Source organism: Phyllobates terribilis, unplaced genomic scaffold, assembly GCF_046119375.1.
Source record: "Phyllobates terribilis strain yellow unplaced genomic scaffold, ASM4611937v1 Scaffold_4__5_contigs__length_816908805, whole genome shotgun sequence".
Taxonomy (NCBI): Eukaryota; Metazoa; Chordata; class Amphibia; order Anura; family Dendrobatidae; genus Phyllobates; species Phyllobates terribilis.
Window position 1 is genome coordinate 9,241,043 of NW_027362764.1, and position 24,500 is coordinate 9,265,542.

A 24,500-nucleotide genomic window follows, 5' to 3' on the forward strand; every position below is an offset into this window, starting at 1 on the left:
ATCTGATACCAGGTCATCACGCTGAGATACATCTAGTATCGGGTCATCCTACTGAGGCACATCTGATACCAGGTCATCCCATTGAGTTACATTTAGTACTGGGTCATCCTACAGACGCACATCTGATATCAGATCATCCCGCTAAGCTACATCTAATACTGGGTCATCCTACAGAGGAACCTCTGACACCAGGACATCTAGCTGAGCTACATCTACTACCAGGTCATCCTACTGAGGCACATCTGATATCAGGTCATCAAGCTGAGCTACATCTAGTACCGGGTCATCCTACTGAGGCACATCTGATACCAGGTCATCACGCTGAGCTACATCTAGTACCGGGTCATCCTACTGAGGCACATCTGATACCAGGTCATCAAGATGAGCTACATCTAGTACCGCGTCATTCTACTGAGGCACATCTGATACCAGGTCATCACGCTGAGCTACATCTAGTACCGAGTCATCCTACTGAGGCACATCTGATACCAGGTCATCACGCTGAGCTACATCTAGTACCGGGTCATCCTACTGAGGCACATCTCATACCAGGTCATCAAGCTGAGCTACATCTAGTACCAGGTCATTCTACTGAGGCACATCTGATATCAGGTCATCCTGCTGAGCTACATGTACTACCAAGTCATCCTGCTGAGCTACATCTAGTACCGGGTCATCCTACTGAGGCACATCTGATATCAGGTCATCAAGCTGAGCTACATCTAGTACCGGGTCATTCTACTGAGGCACATCTGATACCAGGTCATCACGCTGAGCTACATCTAGTACCGGGTCATCCTACAGAGGCACATCTGATATCATCTCATCCTGCAGAGCTACATCTAGTACCATGTCATCCTACTGAGGCACATCTGATACCAGGTCATCCTGCTGAGCTACATCTAGTACCGGGTCATCCTACTGAGGCACATCTGATATCATCTCATCCTGCTGAGCTACATCTAGTACCAGGTCATCCTACTGAGGCACATCTGATATCAGGTCATCCCGCTGAGCTACATCTAGTACCGGGTCATCCTACAGAGGCACATCTGATACCAGGTCATCAAGCTGAGCTACATCTAGTACCGGGTCATCCTACTGAGGCACATCTGATACCAGGTCATCACGCTGAGATACATCTAGTATCGGGTCATCCTACAGAGGCACATCTGATACCAGGTCATCACGCTGAGATACATCTAGTATCGGGTCATCCTACAGAGGCACATCTGATACCAGGTCATCACGCTGAGATACATCTATTATCGGGTCATCCTACTGAGGCACATCTGATACCAGGTCATCCCATTGAGTTACATTTAGTACTGGGTCATCCTACAGACGCACATCTGATATCAGATCATCCCGCTAAGCTACATCTAATACTGGGTCATCCTACAGAGGAACATCTGACACCAGGACATCTAGCTGAGCTACATCTACTACCAGGTCATCCTACTGAGGCACATCTGATATCAGGTCATCAAGCTGAGCTACATCTAGTACCGGGTCATCCTACTGAGGCACATCTGATACCAGGTCATCACGCTGAGCTACATCTAGTACCGGGTCATCCTACTGAGGCACATCTGATACCAGGTCATCACGCTGAGCTACATCTAGTACCGGGTCATCCTACTGAGGCACATCTGATACCAGGTCATCAAGATGAGCTACATCTAGTACCGGGTCATTCTACTGAGGCACATCTGATACCAGGTCATCACGCTGAGCTACATCTAGTACCGAGTCATCCTACTGAGGCACATCTGATACCAGGTCATCACGCTGAGCTACATCTAGTACCGGGTCATCCTACTGAGGCACATCTCATACCAGGTCATCAAGCTGAGCTACATCTAGTACCGGGTCATTCTACTGAGGCACATCTGATATCAGGTCATCCTGCTGAGCTACATGTACTACCAGGTCATCCTGCTGAGCTACATCTAGTACCGGGTCATCCTACTGAGGCACATCTGATATCAGGTCATCAAGCTGAGCTACATCTAGTACCGGGTCATTCTACTGAGGCACATCTGATACCAGGTCATCACGCTGAGCTACATCTAGTACCGGGTCATCCTACAGAGGCACATCTGATATCATCTCATCCTGCAGAGCTACATCTAGTACCATGTCATCCTACTGAGGCACATCTGATACCAGGTCATCCTGCTGAGCTACATCTAGTACCGGGTCATCCTACTGAGGCACATCTGATATCATCTCATCCTGCTGAGCTACATCTAGTACCAGGTCATCCTACTGAGGCACATCTGATATCAGGTCATCCTGCTGAGCTACATCTAGTACCAGGTCATCCTACTGAGGCACATTTGAGACCGGGTCATTCTAAAGATCTAAATATGGTACTGGTTAATCCTGAAGATTAATATCTGGTATTGGATTGTCCTACCCATCTATATCTAGTACCGGGTCATCTTGCCCATCTATATCTGGTACCGGGTCATTCTACACAATGTGAGGAACAGAAGTGTCCTTAAAATACATACAAACATCAACCAGGTAAAGACTCTGGTGGGCGACTGGACAGTATCTTCTCACCTACTAAGATGGCCACCAGCAATCCTGTGACTCGCTGCTCTTTTACTTCTTGAATTTTTGGTTTATCCCCGGGGGCAACAGCCTTACTCATAACAGTTAAAGCGTTGGCATGCGTGACTGAGCGGACAGTTGTAGCCGCCATCCATGGCAACCCAAAGAGTGCACATATTCCACCCATTGCCACGATGAGAAGTAGGTCAAAATGAAAGCCCGAGCCCTTCACCAACATCCGCTCCTTCTTACTTATAATAAGCCTGCAAAGAAATAACCAGCGAGTCAGAAATCTGTGGCACGTTTACTGGTGAACGGAGCTGTGTATTCGATTATAGGAAGCATAGAAGAGCAAAAGCGCGGACTCACGTAGTAATCTGAGTCTCCATGAAGATCAGAATATAGACCAGGACAGCTGGAAGGACACTAGCAAACATCATCCAAACAGGGAAAGGTTCCACTGACCCCAGAGGATTCATCACCCAGCCCCTCTTCTCTGGAGATGTCACTTTGAAGCCATTGGGAACGCTCAGTTTCTGTAAATACAACATGAGAATTGTCAACCCTGGTGGTCTCCTGGGATGGACGACTACAGAACTGGTCTTTAGTTTCCTCATGTGGTTGGATTTATGGATTAGTATTAAACATTAACAAGAGTCACTTACCTGAGTGTAAGTGTCGGTTATACTGAAGTCAACCAAGACCATGATGAGGATAGCAATGGGAACGCCAAAATCTCCGATGACACGACGCACCTAAAACCCCATAAAAGAGGTAAAATAAGAATAATTTACAGACATGGACAAAAGTTTTAAAGCTGACACAAGTTCTGATTTTAGCATTTTGCGGATTCAGTGTTTCAGTAGTAGGGAGTTTCTATGGTTATAGAAGTATAAGTCTCTTCAGACTGTAGAGACATCAGGAAGAACTGTCTGGAGAAGAGAAGGTGACGCTGCCACGAGCAGTAAACCCTCCTGAAAACACCTATGAGCAATTCTCTGGAAAGTGAAACCATGGTGTCAAATTTCAAATTTGTGTTAGAGATTGAATTTTCATTCTTTTTAGAAAGGACACACTCTAAATTAATGGAAAAAAACTATAGCCACATAAATATTGAGCAGATTGTCTTAGAATTCGCTTTGTAAACTTGAATGTTTCTTAATAGGAAAAAAACACACAAAAGTATCTTATTTTGAAACAAGTTCTACCCAATAACTATCATTTGCATTTAACTCTATTTATTTATGATGAAAGACACATCAGTTCACTACAAATTGCACACATGAAAGAATGGGTAGTTTCATTCTTGAACACTTGAGACTATACTTTAAATTCCACATTTCATTATCCCGTGCATCACGGAAAATCTTCATTTTTTCTTCTTGTGCAAATAAAAAGTACATACATCTTATTAAATATTGAAATACACTTTCAAAACAGAGTAATAACTAAGATAATATAATTTAAATAATTCCTATACGGTCCACTGAGAAACAAAGAACAATATATCATGTGTCCTGTTATCTTCAAACTTGTCCTGTCCTCTTGAGTTCACCAGGACTGGAGTTGTTGTTTTCTTTAGAATTTGTCCTACTGAGTAAAGTAACTTCTCAGCCTTCACTGGCCATTTCCAGTAGGTAGTTTCACCTGCTTGTACCATGATGGATATCTCATATTCATTCTCTACTCTTCCCGTTATTTCACCAGGATAGAGTTTCCCATCATACTTGACTATGACCCAGTCACCTGTTGTATAGCCGGCTGAATTAGCTGCATTCATTTCTACTCCAGGGCTAAGCGCATTCTTAAAAGCAAGCAAACATTTATTTGGAGAAGCTTTAAGTACATGCATGGACTTAATCCCTGGAATTGGGACACTTTTCCAATTTCTGTCTCTGGAAATGTCCTGGTCATTTATTAAGAGAACTCTTGTCTTTGGCATTAGTTCTTTTACTAATTTTGAAAAGTCTGAAGCATTTTGCACAATTGGTGCTGATGCAGATTTACTCATAACATGACTGCGAACGAGAGATTTGGCTCTGCCACCAACGCCATCTACTATCCCCTTCCCGGGAGCTGTAGCAAAATACTTCCACGCGAATGGCTTTCTGTACTTAAAGCCTAATTCTTCTAAAAACTCAGTCATGAATCTGTTTTTGAGCTCTGAAGATGGGCCATCAGACCATATGACCTCATCAATGTCTGGAATAGCATCTGGTTTAGGCTCAACAACATCATACAGTGCACTGATGAAGCAAGCAACAGTATTTTTCTCTTTCTATTTTGTATCTGAACATATAAGATATGTTTGGCAGTTGCCATTGAAAGTTGTAGCTGCAGTAAACAATGTTACACTCCCTCTACTCCATAGAGCAATCTGAACTTCACTTTGATATTCACAGCTATAATTCATTGCAAAATCAATTTGCATTGTACGGACTTGTGGGTTGACTTTGTCTTTAGCAAATTCATTTGCCTGAATACGTTTAGTATTCAAGTGATGAGCCATATACTTGAAACTTTCCTGCGCTAATTCTTGCAGTTCAGCAGCGCAGCCCTCTTTAAGAGAGCAATGAATCCTGTTCTCACTTGACTTCTCCCATTCTCTCCACCATACATTTTGAGTGAGATCAAGTTCTGTGTTGAGCTTTCCTCCAGAGCTGCATACATCACATAAACCAGTCCCACAATTGGAATTCTCATTGGAGTTGCATAGCGTTTTTTCCCAAAGAGATTTTGAATCATAGGGTATTTTTAAACCTTGCAATTTCAAAAAGAAGTTTTCACAAGTCAGACATTTGCGTTGATCAGCTGGTGTGTATCATGTAGGAGGAGAACATTAGCTGGCCGAAGTTTACAAAATGTAGAAAACACCACTTCAATTTCAGTAAAGGTATCACAGAATACTGTATAAGCTTCCCTCAGACTAACAGTCAAGTAGTATTTCCTTTCTTTGGTTTTCTTTCCATTTTTCCAAATAGTCATCTCATCTTTCATTCCTGGTGCAGTGTAAACAATATCTGGTTTGTTATAAAATTGAATAACCGTCTCCTGTACTTCAAGCCTAGAACTAAGTGTTTGTTTCTTTGGTGTTTCCAAATTTAAACCTATGTCTGCAACAAGTTTTGCAAGCGCTGCTTTCTTTTTTGAAGGAGATTTAGGTAGTGCATTACAGGTTTTTTTAAAAGCCTTTCCAAATGCCTGGGGCGAGCGATAAGTTCCACTTGAAGGTGATGGGACTGCAGTGCTGGTAGTATGTTCCCTTACATGATCTGATTTTCTTCTCTTCCTGTATTTAGCCTTCCTTAACCTCTTTCCTTCTCAAAATTTGTAGATCAACTGTATTTTGATTTTCCTTTTCTAGTTTACCTTTTTCTCGCATTTGAAGTTTATTGCTCTCTCGCACTTTATCTGCATTTCTTATCCTGTACTGCTTAGCCCTTTCTTTGTCACTGACATTATTTATTTTCCCCATGCTCTGAAAAATACAAACCAATTAAAACTACTTTTATATTATCTTAAAAAAATGAGAATATTACAGAATACCTTTGGGTTCCCTTACACGCATCAACCATCGGCAGAAATTGGTGCTGCCGTCGATTGATGCGTTATCTGCCTGTTAGTGTGCGCTCACACACCTGGCACTGAGCGATAAGTCGCTCAATCGACTTGTGCTGCTGCTAATCAGTTGTTCTTCGGTGGTGTTGCTATGTTAGCTAAGAGCCAACAAGCCATAGGACCTTTGGTGATGTCATGGGTCATGTGAGCAATTTGATTGGCTCAAAAGGGTCATGTGCCGCTTTTAGCCAATGAAATCGCTCATGTGACCCGTGACATCGCCAGGTCCTCCAGCCTCTTAAGAGCTAAAAGCACGGAGAGTTCTGCTGTCGATTATATCTTCTAAAAAAAAAATATCGCCCAACAACCCATCCCATTCATAATGAGATAAGACACACTTGTGATTTTTTTGGCTCTGCGTCAATGGAGAGAGAAAAAAATCATCGGCATGTCCTATCTTTCGGCTAGAATCGCTGCCCCTGTAGCTAACACAATTTGAACAATTTACTGAAAAATCACCAGAAAATTGTCAAAACCCAGAGATCGCATGCGATAAAGCGGTGTGAAAATCGCAATCACCTGTGTGCATTAACCCTTAGAGCGTGAGTACCTGATATCTTAATTCCACAACTCTGTAACATCGAGACAGCTGCTTGTTGCAGCCTGTAAGGGCTAAAACACACATGTATTTTCGGTTCGTCCGAAAATCGGGAGCATGTCCGAATTTAATTAATTCGTCCGAAAATACATTTTGAACTCTGTTTAACCCCATTCAAACACATGGGTTTGAATGGGGAGCTATTCTTCACAGAAATTCGCATGCATTGTTAATTAATGATGCAAAATTCTGACACACACAGGGCAGGGTACAGAATTCGTTTTAGCCCTAACCCCCTTGAAACCCATAGGTTTCAATGGTGTCCAATATTGCGCCGAAATTCGGTCCGAATTTCTGATCGAAAATCGGAACACACTTCGCCAGTGTGTTTTAGCCCTAAGGGTGCCCTTAGTTATTTATCCACCTGAAACTTTCCTCTTTGTTCAGATTTCCTCCAAAAAAAAATAGTTAATCAGTTGCAATATGGAAAATAAAATAATGATGAAGATAAAATTTCTCATCCATCATACATGAAATGTGTAATTGTAATGCACACGCCCGGGCTGAGCGGCGTGTGCGTGTGATTCCACTGAACCGTGCCGGAGAGTGAATGCCTGGAGGGGCGTAACTAGGTATTCACCCGATCCGACCAGGGTCGCAAAACGGCATACGACGCCAGTGCACCAAGGAGGAACCGAGCAGAGGGACCAGGTGCTACTCCAGGACAGACCCCGGACACGGCTGTTGACCCACACAGGGGAATACAGGAACAGACTGGTTAGGCTGGCACACAAAACTGGTGGGAATAGGCAGGCACGACTGGTATGCAGGCAGGTGGGTATGCAGGCAGGGGGGTACAGGCAAGCACGGCTAGAGTGCAGACAGGAAGGCACTAGTAGGTAGGAACACAGGCGGGATAGGACCCAGTACACACTGGGACTCAGGAACAGAACCACAGATGTGGCAGACAAACACAGCAGAGTGAGGCCGCCCAGAGAGGTGAGCAGGGCAGGACGAGACCGCCTGGAGCGGTGAGCAAGAGCAGAGCAGGACGAGGCCGCCTGGAGCGGTGAGCAAGGGCAGAGCAGGACGAGACCGCCTGGAGCGGTGAGCAAGGGCAGAGCAGGACGACACCGCCTGGAGCGGTGAGCAAGAGCAGAGCAGGACGAGACCGCCTGGAGCGGTGAGCAAGAGCAGAGCAGGACGAGACCGCCTGGAGCGGTGAGCAAGAGCAGAGCAGGACGAGACCGCCAGGAGCGGTGAGCAAGAGCAGAGCAGGACGAGACCGCCTGGAGCGGTGAGCAAGAGCAGAGCAGGACGAGACAGGGCTCTGTTCACACGGAACAGACAGGAAGGGAAAGGCAGAGCCAGATACCCACAGGGTACTTGCAGTGAAGTAGCGAGTGGACCACAAACTCACAAACGGGAGTACAGAGACAACAAGCAGGAGTTAGGTACGAGTTCAGACTCTGCAGAAAAAGGAAAGGAACGGACATAGAGGCAAAACAGGTAAAGGATAGGAGAGAGTTCAGACTGGAACTGAGTGTACGGAAGAGACCGACACTGCAGCGGGATACAGGAGCGGGTCTGGGAATACGGCCCCCAGAGAGGCGGGACGAACAGGCAAGGAGCGTGTTCAGACAGGACAGACAAGATACAGGAGCGGGTCTAGGTAATCGGCCCCTAGAAGGCGGGAGGAACAGGCTAGGAGCGTGTTCAGACAGGACAGACAAGATACAGGAGCGGGTCTAGGTAATCGGCCCCTAGAAGGCGGGAGGAACAGGCTAGGAGCGTGTTCAGACAGGCCTGGAAATACAGCCTCCAGGATAGGCAGACAAGAGAAACACAGAACGGGACCTGGCACCTTCAGAGTGCAAGCACACACTGAATGAAACACAATGCTCAGGCAGGGATTGATTGGAGCAGCTGGGTTATATACCAGGTGACAGACAGCAATAGGCTGAGGACGCACAAGGGGTGTGACCCACAGCAGGTACAAAAAGCAGGAAGTGATCGGGCGCTGCCCTTAAGCAGCAGAAACAGACACAAACAGACAGCATGGAGGGAAGCCAGAGAGACATTCTGGACTGGAGATCAAGTGCACGCTCTTGCACAGTGGGAGATGGACCACCATGCAAGGGCGCCGCCAGGTATGTTACAGTACCCCCCCCCCCCCTTACGCCCCCTCTTCTTCAGGCCTGCCAGAATCTTCCGCAGGGAATTCGAGGGCCAATCCTTCACTTCAAGGAGATCACTCCCACTGTCCACAGGAAAAACTGGTCTCATCTGGTTAGCTAGGATGCTACCTCCTATCCAGCCATCCTCAGCAACAGACGAAACGGGTGGAGTACCAGGAACAGCACACAAGGAAGTCTCTCTCCACATATTTTCAGGTGGCACCCCAGAGGGTACAGGAGACAACTGGAAGTCCTCCACCGGGTTGGAGGGGAGCAGAGACTTGGGGGTAAACTCTGCTTCGAGGTACATCTTGTCAAGCTCACAGGAAGAAATAGACGGGTTATCAGGTACAGGATGAGGAAAAATCACTGTCTCTTTGTTATCTGGTGGTACCCCGGAGGATTCAGGAAACAACTGGAGGTCCTCCGCCGGGTCAGAAGAGTGCAGAGGCTCGGAGAAAACATCTGCTTCAGAGTACACTAGGTCGGACTCACTGGACGAAGCAGGCGAGGTATCGGGTACCGAGTATAGGAAAGTCTCTGTCCATTCACCACCAGGTGGCACCCCGAAGGGTTCTGGAGACAACTGGAGGTCCTCCGCCCGGTCGGAGGGGTGTAGAGACTCGGCAGTAACCTCTGCTTCGGAGTACACTAGGTTGGACTTACTGGACGAAGCGAGCGAGGTATCAGGTACAGAGTATAGGAGAGTCTCTGTCCTTTCGCTACCAGGTAGCACCCCGAAGGGTTCTGGAGACAACTGGAGGTCCTCCGCCTGGTCGGAGGAGTGTAGAGACTCGGGGGTAACTACCACTTTGGGGTACCCATTATCAGGCTCACAGGACGGAGCGGACAAAGTATCGAGTACCAGGTGTAGAGAAGTCTCTCTCCATTTGTCATCGAGTGGTATCCCGGAGGATTCAGGAGGCAACTGGGGGTCCTCCGCCAGGTAGTAGAGGTGCACAGACTCTGAGGTAATCACAGCTTCGGAGCATCCTTGGACATGCACACCGGTTAAAGTGGGTGAAGCATCTGATGCTGGGTGCAGGAAGTTCTCCTGTGTGGAGTCTGGATGGGCAGTAGTCTCTTCGGGCAGGAGAACTGGTGCACTACCCACGCACATTACCCGTTGGGGCTTCTCCGGGATACAGGGAGATGAAGCTTCAGTAGGGACTTCAAGGTTGGGGTCAGGAGGTCTCAGGGAGGACAGACCCTGGCGTGACGGCTTGCCTCTACGTCTAGCACGTCTGGACTGCCTCTTGAGGTTGGGAGAAGTATTCCGGAGAGCGTAGTCACCCTGTGAGGATTCTGGGTGGGCAGTAGTCTCATTGGGCTGGAGGACTATTGCGCTACCCACACACATTACCCATCGGGGCTGCTCCGGGATATTGGGAAGTGAAGCTTCAGCAGGAGCCTCCGGGTTAGGATCATCGAAGACCATTAGAAAGGCCACCAGGAAGGCCATTATGTCCAGGACGATAGGATCCTGTGTTTCCCATAGGGGGTTGATCCATTCCAAGGCATCACCCGCTAGGTTAGACATAATGAATGCCACCTTAACCCGATCGGTGGGAAAACATAGAGGGTAGAACTTGAAGTGTAGCATGCATTGCTCCACAAATGCACGACTTTGTCTTGGATCCCCATAGTAACGTGGCGGATCCACAGGAACGAGAGCAGATAGATCCATCTGGACGGGTGCGTAATTAGCCAGGAACTCAGCTAGAGAAAAAAAAAATTGTATTTATTTATTTTTAATGCATGTATTCGCTGGAAAACGTCTCAGAGAGCGAAGGCCGTGGGGCTCAACGGGAACCATGGCCTGAGCATGCTGTAATGCACACGCCCGGGCTGAGCGGCGTGTGCGTGTGATTCTGTAGCATACCTGGCGGCGTTCTTGCATGGTGTTCCATCTCTCATCATGCAAGATCGCAAACTTCATCTCCCGCCCAGCTTCCTGGTCTGGCTTCTTTCCTTGTGCTCTGCTCTGCTCCACTTTGGCTGCATAGGGCGACGCCCGCTGAACTTCCTGTTTCTTGTACCTGCTGCGGACACGCCCCTGTTGCACCTTCAGCCTATTGCTGTCCATCTTTGGGTATTTATACCACCTTCTTCCTCAAGATGGCGCCTGAGCATTGTTTCTTGTCAGTTGGCTTTTTGTCTCTGACATGCCAGGTCCTATCCTGTTTTCCTGCCTGTTTTCCAGTTCTGTGTCTGAACTGTGGTCTGTTCTTGTGAACACGCTTCTTGCCTGTTCTTTCGCCTTCTAGGGGCCGTATTCCTAGATCTGCCTGTCTGTGCCTTGCGGTATCTGTTCCCGTCTGAACAGAGTCCTGTTTGTGTCTCTGCCTTGCGGTATCTGTTCCCGTCTGAACAGAGTCCTGTTTGTGTCCCTGCCTTGCGGTATCTGTTCCCGTCTGAACAGAGTCCTGTTTGTGTTCCTGCCTTGCTGTCTCTGTTCCCGTTCCTCTGTTCCCTGTTGTCTGTGCCTTGTTTCTACTTTAACCTTGTCTCCCTTTTCCCTCTATGTCTGTTTTCTGCGTCTTTCTGCAGAGTCTGAACCCGCTCCTAAATTCCTTCTCGTCGTCTCTGTACCTCTGTTGTGAATTTAGTGTACGCTCGCTACTTCTATGTAAGTACTGTGCGTGCTTCTGGTTCTGCCTTTCCTTCTCCGTCTTTTCTTTGTGAACAGAGTCCTATCCCCTTGCCTTGTTTACCGCTCTGCGGTGTCCGCTCTGCTCCTGCTTAGCCTGCCGCTCTTGCGGTTTCTGCTCTGCTCCTGCCTTGTTTACCGCTCTGCGGTGTCCGCTCTGCTCCTGCTTAGCTTGCCGCTCTTGCGGTTTCTGCTCTGCTCCTGCCTTGTTTACCGCTCTGCGGTGTCCGCTCTGCTCCTGCTTAGCTTGCCGCTCTTGCGGTTTCTGCTCTGCTCCTGCCTTGTTTACCGCTCTGCGGTGTCCGCTCTGCTCCTGCTTAGCTTGCCGCTCTTGCGGTTTCTGCTCTGCTCCTGCCTTGTTTACCGCTCTGCGGTGTCCGCTCTGCTCCTGCTTAGCTTGCCGCTCTTGCGGTTTTCACTCTGCTCTTGCCTTGCTTGCCGCTCCTGCGGTTTCTGCTCTGCTCTTATCTTGCTTACTGCTTCTGCGGTTTCCGCCCTGCCCTGCTTCTGCCCGCTGCTCCGGCAGTCCTGTCCTGCCCTGCTTGTGCTCGCTGCTCCTGCAGCCCCGTCCTGCTCTGTTCTTGCCCACCGCTTCGGGCGTTCCCTCTCTGCTGTGGTTGTCTACCGCATCTGCGGTTCTGTGACCCAGTCTGTACTGGGTCTTAACCTCTCTGTGCTCCAGCCCGTCCTTTCGGCCAGTACCTCCCTGCCTGCATACTCGCCTGTATCCACCCATCTGCATGCCGTGTTTGCTTACATCCACCAGTCTGTGCCAGCCTAACCTGCCTGTTCCAGTAATCCCAGTGTGGGTCAACCCCCGTGTCCGGAGTTTGACCTGGAGTAGCACCTGGTCCCTCTGCCTGGTTTCTCCCTGGTGCACTGGCGTCGTATGCCGTCGTGCCACCTTGGTCGGATCGGCCAGATACTTAGTCACGCCCCTCCAGGCACTCTCCGGTCCATGGTCCAGTGGAACCACAACACCCGCACACGCCAGTCAGTCCGGGCGTGTGCTTAACAGATTCCACTGGACCGTGCCGGAGAGTGAATGCCTGGAGGGGCGTAACTAGGTATTCACCCGATCCGACCAGGGTCGCACGACGGCATACGACGCCAGTGCACCAAGGAGGAACCGAGCAGAGGGACCAGGTGCTACTCCAGGACAGACCCCGGACACGGCTGTTGACCCACACAGGGGAATACAGGAACAGACTGGTTAGGCTGGCACACAGACTGGTGGGAATAGGCAGGCACGACTGGTATGCAGGCAGGTGGGTATGCAGGCAGGGGGGTACAGGCAAGCACGGCTAGAGTGCAGACAGGAAGGCACTAGCAGGTAGGAACACAGGCGGAATAGGACCCAGTACACACTGGGACTCAGGAACAGAACCACAGATGTGGCGGACAAACACAGCAGAGTGAGGCCGCCCAGAGAGGTGAGCGAGAGCAGGGCAGGACGAGACCGCCTGGAGCGGTGAGCAAGAGCAGAGCAGGACGAGGCCGCCTGGAGCGGTGAGCAAGGGCAGAGCAGGACGAGGCCGCCTGGAGCGGTGAGCAAGGGCAGAGCAGGACGACACCGCCTGGAGCGGTGAGCAAGAGCAGAGCAAGACGAGACCGCCTGGAGCGGTGAGCAAGAGCAGAGCAGGACGAGACCGCCTGGAGCGGTGAGCAAGAGCAGAGCAGGACGAGACCGCCTGGAGCGGTGAGCAAGAGCAGAGCAGGACGAGACCGCCTGGAGCGGTGAGCAAGAGCAGAGCAGGACGAGACCGCCTGGAGCGGTGAGCAAGAGCAGAGCAGGACGAGACCGCCTGGAGCGGTGAGCAAGAGCAGAGCAGGACGAGACCACCTGGAGCGGTGAGCAAGAGCAGAGCAGGACGAGAAAGCCTGGAGCGGTGAGCAAGAGCAGAGCAGGACGAGACCGCCTGGAGCGGTGAGCAAGAGCGGAGCAGGACGAGACCGCCAGGAGCGGTGAGCAAGAGCGGAGCAGGACGAGACCGCCTGGAGCGGTGAGCAAGAGCAGAGCAGGACGAGACCGCCTGGAGCGGTGAGCAAGAGCAGAGCAGGACGAGACCGCCAGGAGCGGTGAGCAAGAGCAGTGCAGGACGAGACCGCCAGGAGCGGTGAGCAAGAGCAGAGCAGGACGAGACCGCCTGGAGCGGTGAGCAAGAGCAGAGCAGGACGAGACAGGGCTTTGTTCACACGGAACAGACAGGAAGGGAAAGGCAGAGCCAGATACCCACAGGGTACTTGCAGTGAAGTAGCGAGTGGACCACAAACTCACAAACGGGAGTACAGAGACAACAAGCAGGAGTTAGGTACGAGTTCAGACTCTGCAGAAAAAGGAAAGGAACGGACATAGAGGCAAAACAGGTAAAGGATAGAAGAGAGTTCAGACTGGAACTGAGTGTACGGAAGTGACCGACACTGCAGCGGGATACAGGAGCGGGTCTGGGATTACGGCCCCCAGAGAGGCGGAACGAACAGGCAAGGAGCGTGTTCAGACAGGACAGACAAGATACAGGAGCGGGTCTAGGTAATCGGCCCCTAGAAAGCGGGAGGAACAGGCTAGGAGCGTGTTCAGACAGGACAGACAAGATACAGGAGCGGGTCTAGGTAATCAGCCCCTAGAAGGCGGGAGGAACAGGCAAGTGATCGGGCGCCGCCCTTAAGCAGCAGAAACAGACACAAACAGACAGCATGGAGGGAAGCCAGAGAGACATTCTGGACTGGAGATCAAGTGCGCGCTCTTGCACAGTGGGAGATGGACCACCATGCAAGGGCGCCGCCAGGTATGTTACAGTAATGCACACGCCCGGACTGACTGGCGTGTGCGTGTATATGTAGTGATTCCACTGGACCGTACCGGAGGGTGAATGCATGGAAGGGCGTAACTAAGTATCCACCCGATCCGACCAAGGTCGCACGACGGCATACGACGCCAGTGCACCAAGGAGGGACCGAGCAGAGGGACCAGGTGCTACTCCAGGTCAGACCCCGGACACGGCTGTTGACCCACACCGGGGAATACAGGAACAGGCAGGTTAGGCTGGCACACAGACTGGTGGGTACAGGCAGACACGGCTGCTATGCAGACGGGTGGATGCTGGCAAGCACGACTGGTATGCAAACAGGGAGGTACTGGCAGGTACGGCCGGTATGCAGGCAGGTGGATGTTGGTAAGCACGACTGGTATGGAGGCAGGGAGGTACTGGCAGGTACGACAGGTTGGAGCACAGAGTGGATAGGACCCAGTACAGACTGGGACTCAGGAACAGAACCGCAGATGCGGTGGACAAACACAGCAGAGTGAGGCCGCCCGGAGCGGCGAGCAAGAGCAGAGCAAGACGAGACCGCCTGGAGCGGTGAGCGAGAGTAGAGCAGGACGAGGCCGCCTGGAACAGCGAGCAAAGGGTCAGAGCAGAGCGAGACTGCCGGAGCAGCGAACAAAGGGTCAGAGCAGAGCGAGACTGCCGGAGCAGCGAGCAAAGGGTCAGAGCAGAGCGAGACTGCCGGAGCAGTGAGCAAAGGGTCAGAGCAGAGCGAGACCGCCTGGAGTGGTGAGCAAAGGCAGAGCAGAGCGAGACTGCCGGAGCAGCGAGCAAAGGGTCAGAGCAGAGCGAGACTGCCGGAGCAGCGAGCAAAAGGTCAGAGCAGAGCGAGACTGCCGGAGCAGTGAGCAAAAGGTCAGAGTAGAGCGAGACTGCCGGAGCAGCGAGCAAAGGGTCAGAGCAGAGCGAGACTGCCGGAGCAGCGAGCAAAGGGTCAGAGCAGAGCGAGACTGCCGGAGCAGCGAGCAAAAGGTCAGAGCAGAGCGAGACTGCCGGAGCAGTGAGCAAAAGGTCAGAGCAGAGCGAGACTGCCGGAGCAGCGAGCAAAGGGTCAGAGCAGAGCGAGACTGCCGGAGCAGCGAACAAAGGGTCAGAGCAGAGCGAGACTGCCGGAGCAGCGAGCAAAGGGTCAGAGCAGAGCGAGACTGCCGGAGCAGCGAGCAAAGGGTCAGAGCAGAGCGAGACTGCCGGAGCAGTGAACAAAGGGTCAGAGCAGAGCGAGACTGCCGGAGCAGTGAACAAAGGGTCAGAGCAGAGCGAGACTGCCTGGAGTGGTGAGCAAAGGCAGAGCAGGCAAGAACCGCCGGAGCGGTGAGCAAGGCAGAGCAGGCAAGAACAGCCGGAGCGTTGAGCAAGGCAGAGCAGAGGGAACAGGGCTCTGTTCACACGGAACAGACAGGAAGGGAAAGGCAGAACCGGATACCCACAGGATACTTGCAGTGAAGTAGCGAGTGGACCACAAACTCACAAACGGAAGTACAGTGACAACGAGCAGGAGTTAGGTACGAGTTCAGACTCAGCAGAAAAAGGGAAGATATGGGCATAGAGAGAAACGGGAAACAGGCTGGAAGATAGATAGGGCAGGAACAGACACTAGGAAAAGACACAGACAACAGATCTAGGTATGCGGCCCCTAGAGGGCAGAAGGAACAGGCAAAGAGCGTGTTCACACGGGCCTGGAAATACAGCCTCCAGGAAAGGCAGCAGGCTAGAGTACACAGACAGGACTCAGTTCAGACACGGGAACTGATACCGCAAGGCAGGAAACATAGACAGGACCTGGCACATCAGTGACAAGACGCCAACTGACAGAACAAGATGCTCAGGCAAGGATTCCAGGGAGGAGCTGGGTTAAATACCAGGTGACAGACAGCAATAGGCTGAGGACGCATTAGGGGTGTGTCTGCAGCAGCTACAAGAAACAGGAAGTTCATCGGGCGTCGCCCTAAGCAGCCAGAGCAGAGCAAAGCAGACAGTATGGAAAGAAGCCAAAGTGATAGTCTGGACTGGAAATCAAGTGCGCGCTCTTGCACAGTGGGAGATGGACCACTATGCAAGGACACTGCCAGGTATGTTACAAAATGTCTCATGTAGGAAATGTTACAACTGAAGGGAAAAAAATGTCCCGTGCATCACACACAAAATGTCCCGTGCATCACACTCACAATTAGTCAAGTGTATATTTCGGAATTTTTAAAAAAAGGTTCAAGCAATATCAAGAAAAACTATCATTGCAGTCCAAGGCTGAATATGGCTGTGAAAAGCTTCTTCAAATCACAGAAGTAATGAATTAAAGCAAGTAATAAGCTTCTAGCTCATTTCTCTGAGTCCCGTGCATCACGCATATTTTATGTATTTTTTAACATTCCTTTTTTGATATAAGAATTTTTCTTTTCCTTAAAATGGAATAACAGGAAGGTGTAAAAACTAGTAAAAGTGATTAATCAGTAGACATAAAATAATCTAGGATGTTATATTCATTTAATTACATGTGAATGTCCCGTGCATCACGCAGAGAATCACCCTTATGTGTGGGGGCTTCTCATCCATGGAGGGGGTCACTCACAATGTGCAGGGGCTTCTCATCCATGGAGGGGATCACTCACAATGTGTGGGGGCTTCTCATCCATGGAGGGGGTCACTCACAATGTGCGGGGGCTTCTCATCCATGGAGAGGTCACTCACAATGTGTGGGGGCTTCTCATCCATGGAGGAGATCACTCACAATGTGTGGGGGCTTCTCATCCATGGAGGGGTCACTCACAATGTGTGGGGGCTTCTCATCCATGGAGGGGATCACTCACAATGTGTGGGGGCTTCTCATCCATGGAGAGGTCACTCACAATGTGTGGGGGCTTCTCATCCATGGAGGGGATCACTCACAATGTGTGGGGGCTTCTCATCCATGGAGGGGTCACTCACAATGTGTGGGGGCTTCTCATCCATGGAGGGGATCACTCACAATGTGAGGGGGCTTCTCATCCATGGAGGGGGTCACTCACAATGTGCGGGGGCTTCTCATCCATGGAGGGGGTCACTCACAATGTGCGGGGGCTTCTCATCCATGGAGGGGGTCACTCACAATGTGCGGGGGCTTCTCATCCATGGAGGGGTCACTCACAATGTGTGGGGGCTTCTCATCCATGGAGGAGATCACTCACAATGTGCGGGGTCTTCTCATCCACGGAGGGGGTCACTCACAATGTGTGGGGGCTTCTCATCCATGGAGGAGATCACTCACAATGTGCGGGGGCTTCTCATCTATGGAGGAGATCACTCACAATGTGCGGGGGCTTCTCATCTATGGAGGGGGTCACTCACAATGTGTGGGGGCTTCTCATCCATAGAGGGGATCACTCACAATGTGCGGGGGCTTCTCATCCATGGACGCGATCACTCTCAATGTGTGGGGGCTTCTCATCCATGGAGGGGATCACTCACAATGTGTGGGGGCTTCTCATCCATGGAGGGGGTCACTCACAATGTGCGGGGGCTTCTCATCCATGGAGGGGGTCACTCACAATTATACCTGAGAACACAGTTATGAATAATAAACAGGATCTAAACCTTCTCCAAGAACAACTTCTCCCATTATCCCGGAGAATGTGGTGATGATGCTTTTAAAGTGCATAAATGAGAACTAAGTGGTTTAGGGAACAAATCATTGACCACGGCCAGAAACTCTCGGATCTCAATCCCATTGAGATCCTGCGGTCAATCCTCAAAAAGCGACAAAATCTGGAACATGTGATAACACTGTGCACTAATGAGACAAGAACAGGCGGCCATCAGTCAGGATCTGCCCAGAAGTCGATACCCAGCTGCCGGGGGAAGAGCAGAAATCTGGGGAATAAGGGGCAGAAGTGTGGAGAATAAGGGGCAGGAGTGTGGAGAATAAGGGGCAGGAGCGTGGAGAATAAGGGGCAGAAGTGCGGAGAATAAGGGGCAGGAGTGCGGAGAATAAGGGGCAGAAGTGTGGAGGAATAAGGGGCAGGAGTGTGGAGAATAAGGGGCAGGAGTGTGGAGAATAAGGGGCAGGAGTGTGGAGAATGAGGGGCAGGAGTGTGGAGAATAAGGGGCAGGAGTGCGGAGAATAAGGGGCAGAAGTGCGGAGAATAAGGGGCAGGAGTGCGGAGAATAAGGGGCTGGAGTGCGGAGAATAAGGGGCAGGAGTGCGGAGAATAAGGGGCAGGAGTGTGGAGAATAAGGAGCAGGAGTGCGGAGAATAAGGGGCAGGAGTGCGGAGAATAAGGGGCAGGAGTGCGGAGAATAAGGGGCAGGAGTGCGGAGAATAAGGGGCAGGAGTGTGGAGAATAAGGGGCAGGAGTGCGGAGAATAAGGGGCAGGAGTGTGGAGAATAAGGGGGCAGGAGTGTGGAGAATAAGGGGCAGGAGTGCGGAGAATAAGGGGCAGGAGTGTGGAGAATGAGGGGCAGGAGTGTGGAGAATAAGGGGGCAGAAGTGTGGAGAATAAGGGGCAGGAGTGCGGAGAATAAGGGGCAGGAGTGTGGAGAATAAGGGGCAGGAGTGCGGAGAATAAGGGGCAGGAGTGTGGAGAATAAGGGGCAGGAGTGTGGAGAATAAGGGGCAGGAGTGCGGAGAATAAGGGGCAGGAGTGTGGAGAATAAGGGGCAGGAGTGTGGAGAATAAGGGACAGGATTGTGGAAAATAAGGGGCAGGAGTGTGGAGAATAAGGGGCAGGAGTGTGGAGAATAAGGGGCAGGAGTGTGGAGAATGAGGGGCAGGAGTGCGGAGAATAAGGGGGCAGAAGTGTGGAGAATAAGGGGCAGGAGTGTGGAGAATAAGGGGCAGAAGTGTGGAGAATAAGGGGCAGCGCTGGGAATATTGAGGTGTCACAAGAAAAGTGTAAAAACATATAAAGTGCTGATAATTGTCCCTCATTAACAATAGAAACAGCAACTAAAAGAGCGAAAACACTGAAGAGGGAAAATGTGAAAATCAAAATCTGTTAGTCTCAAAACTTTCGTCCACGACTGTATAAAAGTAGCGTGAAGCAATGACAGGCATGGGTCAGAGCGTTCTGGACCGGACTCCCCCCCACACATGAGACTACATTAAGTAATGTGGTCCTGTAAGATGCGGCTGATAAAGAAGGTGTTCAGTAACGGAGGTTGTAACGGGGCGTGGAAAGTGTAGAAGCGCCTGCTCACCCTTCCAGGAAAGAAGTTGCTGTTCTTAAGTTTCCGAAGGAAGAAAGCAATGAAGAAGGTTCCCGCCATCAGTACCAGAGATAGCAGGGCCGTGTTTGGTTGTCCTGTTATTGTTGAGTGCACCATGGTTTCTGTCTCGTTGAGTTGCCGGTGATCAGTCACATTGATAAAAGCAGAGTCCGTCACATTCTTGCAGTTAGTGAGCGGATGCTCCTGAAAAACCTAGAGCAAAGTTGAGCAAAGGTTACAATCATGAAAAATGCCGGATTTAGGTTCATAGGTTCTGAGGAAGACAACGATGGAGGAAGTCAGACACTGGCTAACATACGGCATGTGATGGCAAATCTCACCTTGAACAACTTGTAGAATGTCTCGTAGATGAAGATGAGGGAGATCAGGATGGAGAAGATTTCCTGTGTGAAGCGGGAGACAAATCGAACTAAAAAGCTTCCTTCACAGGCCACAGTGGCCACGACGATCACAACTAGCCAAGCGCCAATCCACACGCGGCCAACCAGGTATTCCAGACCATTAGCCGAGCAAAACTGCACAAGAAAAGGTCAAGAGTAATGGTCATGCCCAAGTGTAAAGGAGCTTCTCCTAGTCCACTACAAAGACTTGGCTATGCTGTACCAAACAGGGTGAGGGGTTAACCAACGTTCTCTAACCAGACCTCCAGTACAGGTGTCCTCATCCCATTGGGTTACCAGGAAAGTCTCAACTGAAAAAGACATAACGTCTAAAACTTGTATTCGTAGATTATAAAATCATGATTATATTCAAAGACTGCCCATAAAAATATCACCAACCTGTTTATTGTGCATGTAGCACACTCACTTATGGTGTATTGACGTGATACGAAGATGGATTATAAATCCGGGGTGTCACACTCAAGGCCTGCGGGCCGAATCCAGCAAGCCACAACATCTTGTGTGGCCCGCAAGATCAGAACACAGAAGGACCGGCTATCAACTTTACTGTATAGAGAGCTAGTCCTGCGTCTACTGCCAGTGTAGAGGACTGCGCAGGCGCTCAAAACCCAAGATGGCACCCACCCCCTGTGCTAGCAAAACCCCTTCTACTAAGTACTGGCAGCGTGCTATGTCCACACAGCCAGCTCTGAGTAGAAAGGCAGCGCCAGCACAAGCAGCGGGTGCCATCTTTGAAACCGAGTGGACGAAGTCAGCCAGCACTTAACAAAGGGGTTGGTAAAAGCAAAGGAAACAGGTTCCATCTTTGAATCAGAGCATGTCCAAAAACAGCCCTCTTATCCTACTACCCAGGAACAGCTCTCTTAGCCCTACTACCCAGGAATAGCGATCTTAGCCCTACTACCCAGGAATAGCGATCTTAGCCCTACTACCCAGGAATAGCGATCTTAGCCCTACTACCCAGGAACAGCCCTCTTATCCTACTACCCAGGAATAGCGATCTTAGCCCTACTACCCAGGAACAGCCCTCTTATCCTACTACCCAGGAATAGCGATCTTAGCCCTACTACCCAGGAATAGCGATCTTAGCCCTACTACCCAGGAACAGCCCTCTTATCCTACTACCCAGGAATAGCGATCTTAGCCCTACTACCCAGGAACAGCCCTCTTATCCTACTACCCAGGAACAGCTCTCTTAGCCCTACTACCCAGGAATAGCGATCTTAGCCCTACTACCCATGAATAGCCATCTTAGCCCTACTACCCAGGAATAGCGATCTTAGCCCTACTACCCAGGAATAGCTCTCTTATCCTACTACCCAGGAACAGCCCTCTTATCCTACTACCCAGGAATAGCGATCTTAGCCCTACTACCCAGGAACAGCCCTCTTATCCTACTACCCATAAATAGCGATCTTAGCCCTACTACCCAGGAATAGCGATCTTATCCTACTACCCAGGAACAGCTCTCTTAGCCCTTTTACCCTGGAATAGCGATCTTAGCCCTACTATCCAGAAACAGCTCTCTTAGCCCTACTACCCAGGAATAGCAATCTTAGCCCTACTACCCAGGAATAGCGATCTTAGCCCTACTACCCAGGAATAGCGATCTTAGCCCTACTACCCAGTAATAGCGATCTTATCCTACTACCCAGTAACAGCTCTCTTAGCCCTACTACCCAGGAATAGCGATCTTAGCCCTACTACCCAGGAATAGCGATCTTAGCCCTTTTACCCTGGAATAGCGATCTTAGCCCTACTATCCAGAAACAGCTCTCTTAGCTCTACTACCCAGGAATAGCGATCTTATCCTACTACCCAGGAATAGCAATCTTAGCCCTACTACCCAGGAATAGCGATCTTATCCTACTACCCAGGAATAGCGATCTTAGCCCTACTACCCAGGAATAGCAATCTTAGCCCTACTACCCAGGAATAGCAATCTTAGCCCTACTACCCAGGAATAGCGATCTTAGCCCTACTACCCAGGAATAGCGATCTTAGCCCTACTACCCAGGAATAGCGATCTTAGCCTACTACCCAGGAATAGCGATCTTAGCCTACTACCCAGGAATAGCGATCTTAGCCCTACTACCCAGGAATAGCAATCTTAACCTACTACCCAGGAATAGCGATCTTAGCCTACTACCCAGGAATAGCGATCTTAGCCCTACTACCCAGGAATAGCGATCTTAGCCCTACTACCCAGGAATAGCGATCTTAGCCTACTACCCAGGAATAGCGATCTTAGCCTACTACCCAGGAATAGCGATCTTATCCTACTACCCAGGAATAGCGATCTTATCCTACTACCCAGGAATAGCGATCTTAGCCTACTACCCAGGAATAGCGATCTTATCCTACTACCCAGGAACAGCTCTCTTAGCCCTTTTACCCAGGAATAGCGATTTTAGCCCTGCTATCCAGGGCTGAGCAACGTGTTATGTCAGTAGTCTGCACATGTCACGCAAGGTGTGGGAAAGACTTAGTGCAACACGAAGGGAAGAGGGAAAGAAGCCCAAACTCTAGGGAAAGGGGGGAGTGGAAACCTCCTGGGTGATAGGGGAGACAGGATGATATTCTAACGTCCCTATATTGGCTCTTCACAAATCGCCGCACGCGTTCCTTGCCATGTCTTTCCCTGGCGTTTGGCTAAGACTAGGGAAGGGAGGAGATGAGCACTAGTCGATCCTCACTAACACTAAAGACAACAAGGGGGGGACAAACAAAGGGGAATTGCTTATTTTTAGACGACTCCAGACAAATGTGCACATGTCCTCAACACCAGAGAGGAAGAAGTACTGCTCTTGCTCAAGCTTTCACAAGGAGTAATGAATATTGTCGGCACCTCCCTCTAGAACACACCAGGTATTTATACACCCAGGCCAGGGTGTTAATTAGCCAGAGGAAAGCAGCCGCTGGATCCTAGAGAGACAGCCTCTAAGAAGATGCCTTTAATGCCAAACGAACAGATCTCCTGCAACCAACTGCAGGGCGACTGTCTGTCACTTCTGACACACCCGTGACAGCACGCTTGTTAGTTCGCCAGTCAGTTTACCTGTCCTGTACCTGTTTGTCCATACTTTCCTTGTGTTCCTGTATTCCAGCCGTGCCCGCCAGCACCTGCCTGCCTATTAGCCATGCCCACCAGCACCTGCCTGCCTTATATCAGCCATGTCCGCCAGCACCTGCCTGCCTGTATATCAGCCATGCTCGCCAATCTGTATGCCAGCCGTATCTGCCTGTCCCTGCCGTGACAGTCTGTACCCAAGTTGTACAACCCGGCACCTGCCATGCCAGTCTGTATAACCTGCCATACCATGCCAGTCTGTATACCAGCCATACCGGCCTGCACCTGCCATGCCACTCTGTATATTAGCTGTACCTGCTATGCCAGTCTGCATACCAGCTGTATCTGCCTGCACCTACCATGCCAGTCTGTATACCAGCCGTACCTGCCTGTACTTGCGATGCCAGTCTGTATACTAGCTGTACTTGCTGTGCCAGTCTGTATACCAGCTGTACCTGCCTACACCTTCCATGCCACTCTGTATATTAGCCATACCTGCTATGCCAGTCTGCATACCTTGCTTGCACGTGCTGTGCCAGGCTTTATACCAGCTGTACCTCCCTGCACCTGCCATGCCACTCTGTATATTAGCCATACCTGCTATGCCAGTCTGCATACCTTGCTTGCACGTGCTGTGCCAGTCGGTATACCAGCTGTACCTGCCTACACCTGCCATGCCACTCTGTATATTAGCAGTACCTGCTATGCCAGTCTGCATACCTTGCTTGCACGTGCTGTGCCAGTCTGTATGCCAGCCGTACCTGCCTGTACTTGCCATGCCAGTCTGTATACTAGCCATACCTGCTGTGCTAGTCTGTATTCCAACCGTACTGTCTGCGCCTGCCGTGCCAGTCTGTATGTCTGCCGTACTTGCTTGCACGTGCTGTATCAGTCTGTATACCAGCCTTACCTGCCTGCACCTGCCATGCCAGTCTGTATACCAACCATACCTGGAATGTAAGAATATAAGGACGCAACGTCACCACCGAGTGTAAGAAAGACTGCAAAGGAACATCCTGTGTCCAAGGAATCCAGTGCATGTAAATATGGGAAACGTGAGAGTATGAGGACGCAATGTCATCACTGAGCCACAGAGGATAAGAAGAAGATGCAATAATGAATGCACTAGGAATCTCCAGTGTCCCAAATAATCCAGGGAGTGTACGCGAGAGTATGAGGATGTAATGAGCCACCGAGGGTAAGAAAGAATACACAAGGAACCTCCCGCATCCTAAGCTATCCAGCTAGTGTACGTATGGGGAACGTGAGAGTATGAGGACGCGATATCACCACCGAGTGTAAGAAGAAATACACAAGGAACCTCCCGCGTCCCAAGGAATCCAAAGCACGTACACATGGGGAACGTGAGCGGATGAAGATGCAATGTGGATTATCTCCTAAAAAATGAATCAAGTGAAGCAGTTTTTTGTATAGAGACTCGTGTTAAATATAAAAGAGC

At 50.3% G+C, this 24,500-nt stretch overlaps 1 protein-coding gene across 5 annotated transcripts in view; it reads right to left on the bottom strand.

Annotated features, from left to right (window-relative positions):
- The window catches only part of SLC4A2 (solute carrier family 4 member 2), a 364,938-nt gene that overhangs the window by 122,198 nt on the left and 218,240 nt on the right, over positions 1-24,500 (bottom strand). For all 5 annotated transcript variants that reach the window (XM_073677122.1, XM_073677121.1, XM_073677123.1 and 2 more), the window contains 5 exons: positions 19,891-20,085; positions 19,541-19,762; positions 3,228-3,317; positions 2,932-3,098; positions 2,572-2,825 (listed from right to left, as the gene is read on the bottom strand). In XM_073677122.1, coding sequence (XP_073533223.1) covers positions 2,572-2,825; positions 2,932-3,098; positions 3,228-3,317; positions 19,541-19,762; positions 19,891-20,085 — 928 coding nt within the window. The remainder of the gene's footprint in view (positions 1-2,571; positions 2,826-2,931; positions 3,099-3,227; positions 3,318-19,540; positions 19,763-19,890; positions 20,086-24,500) is intronic.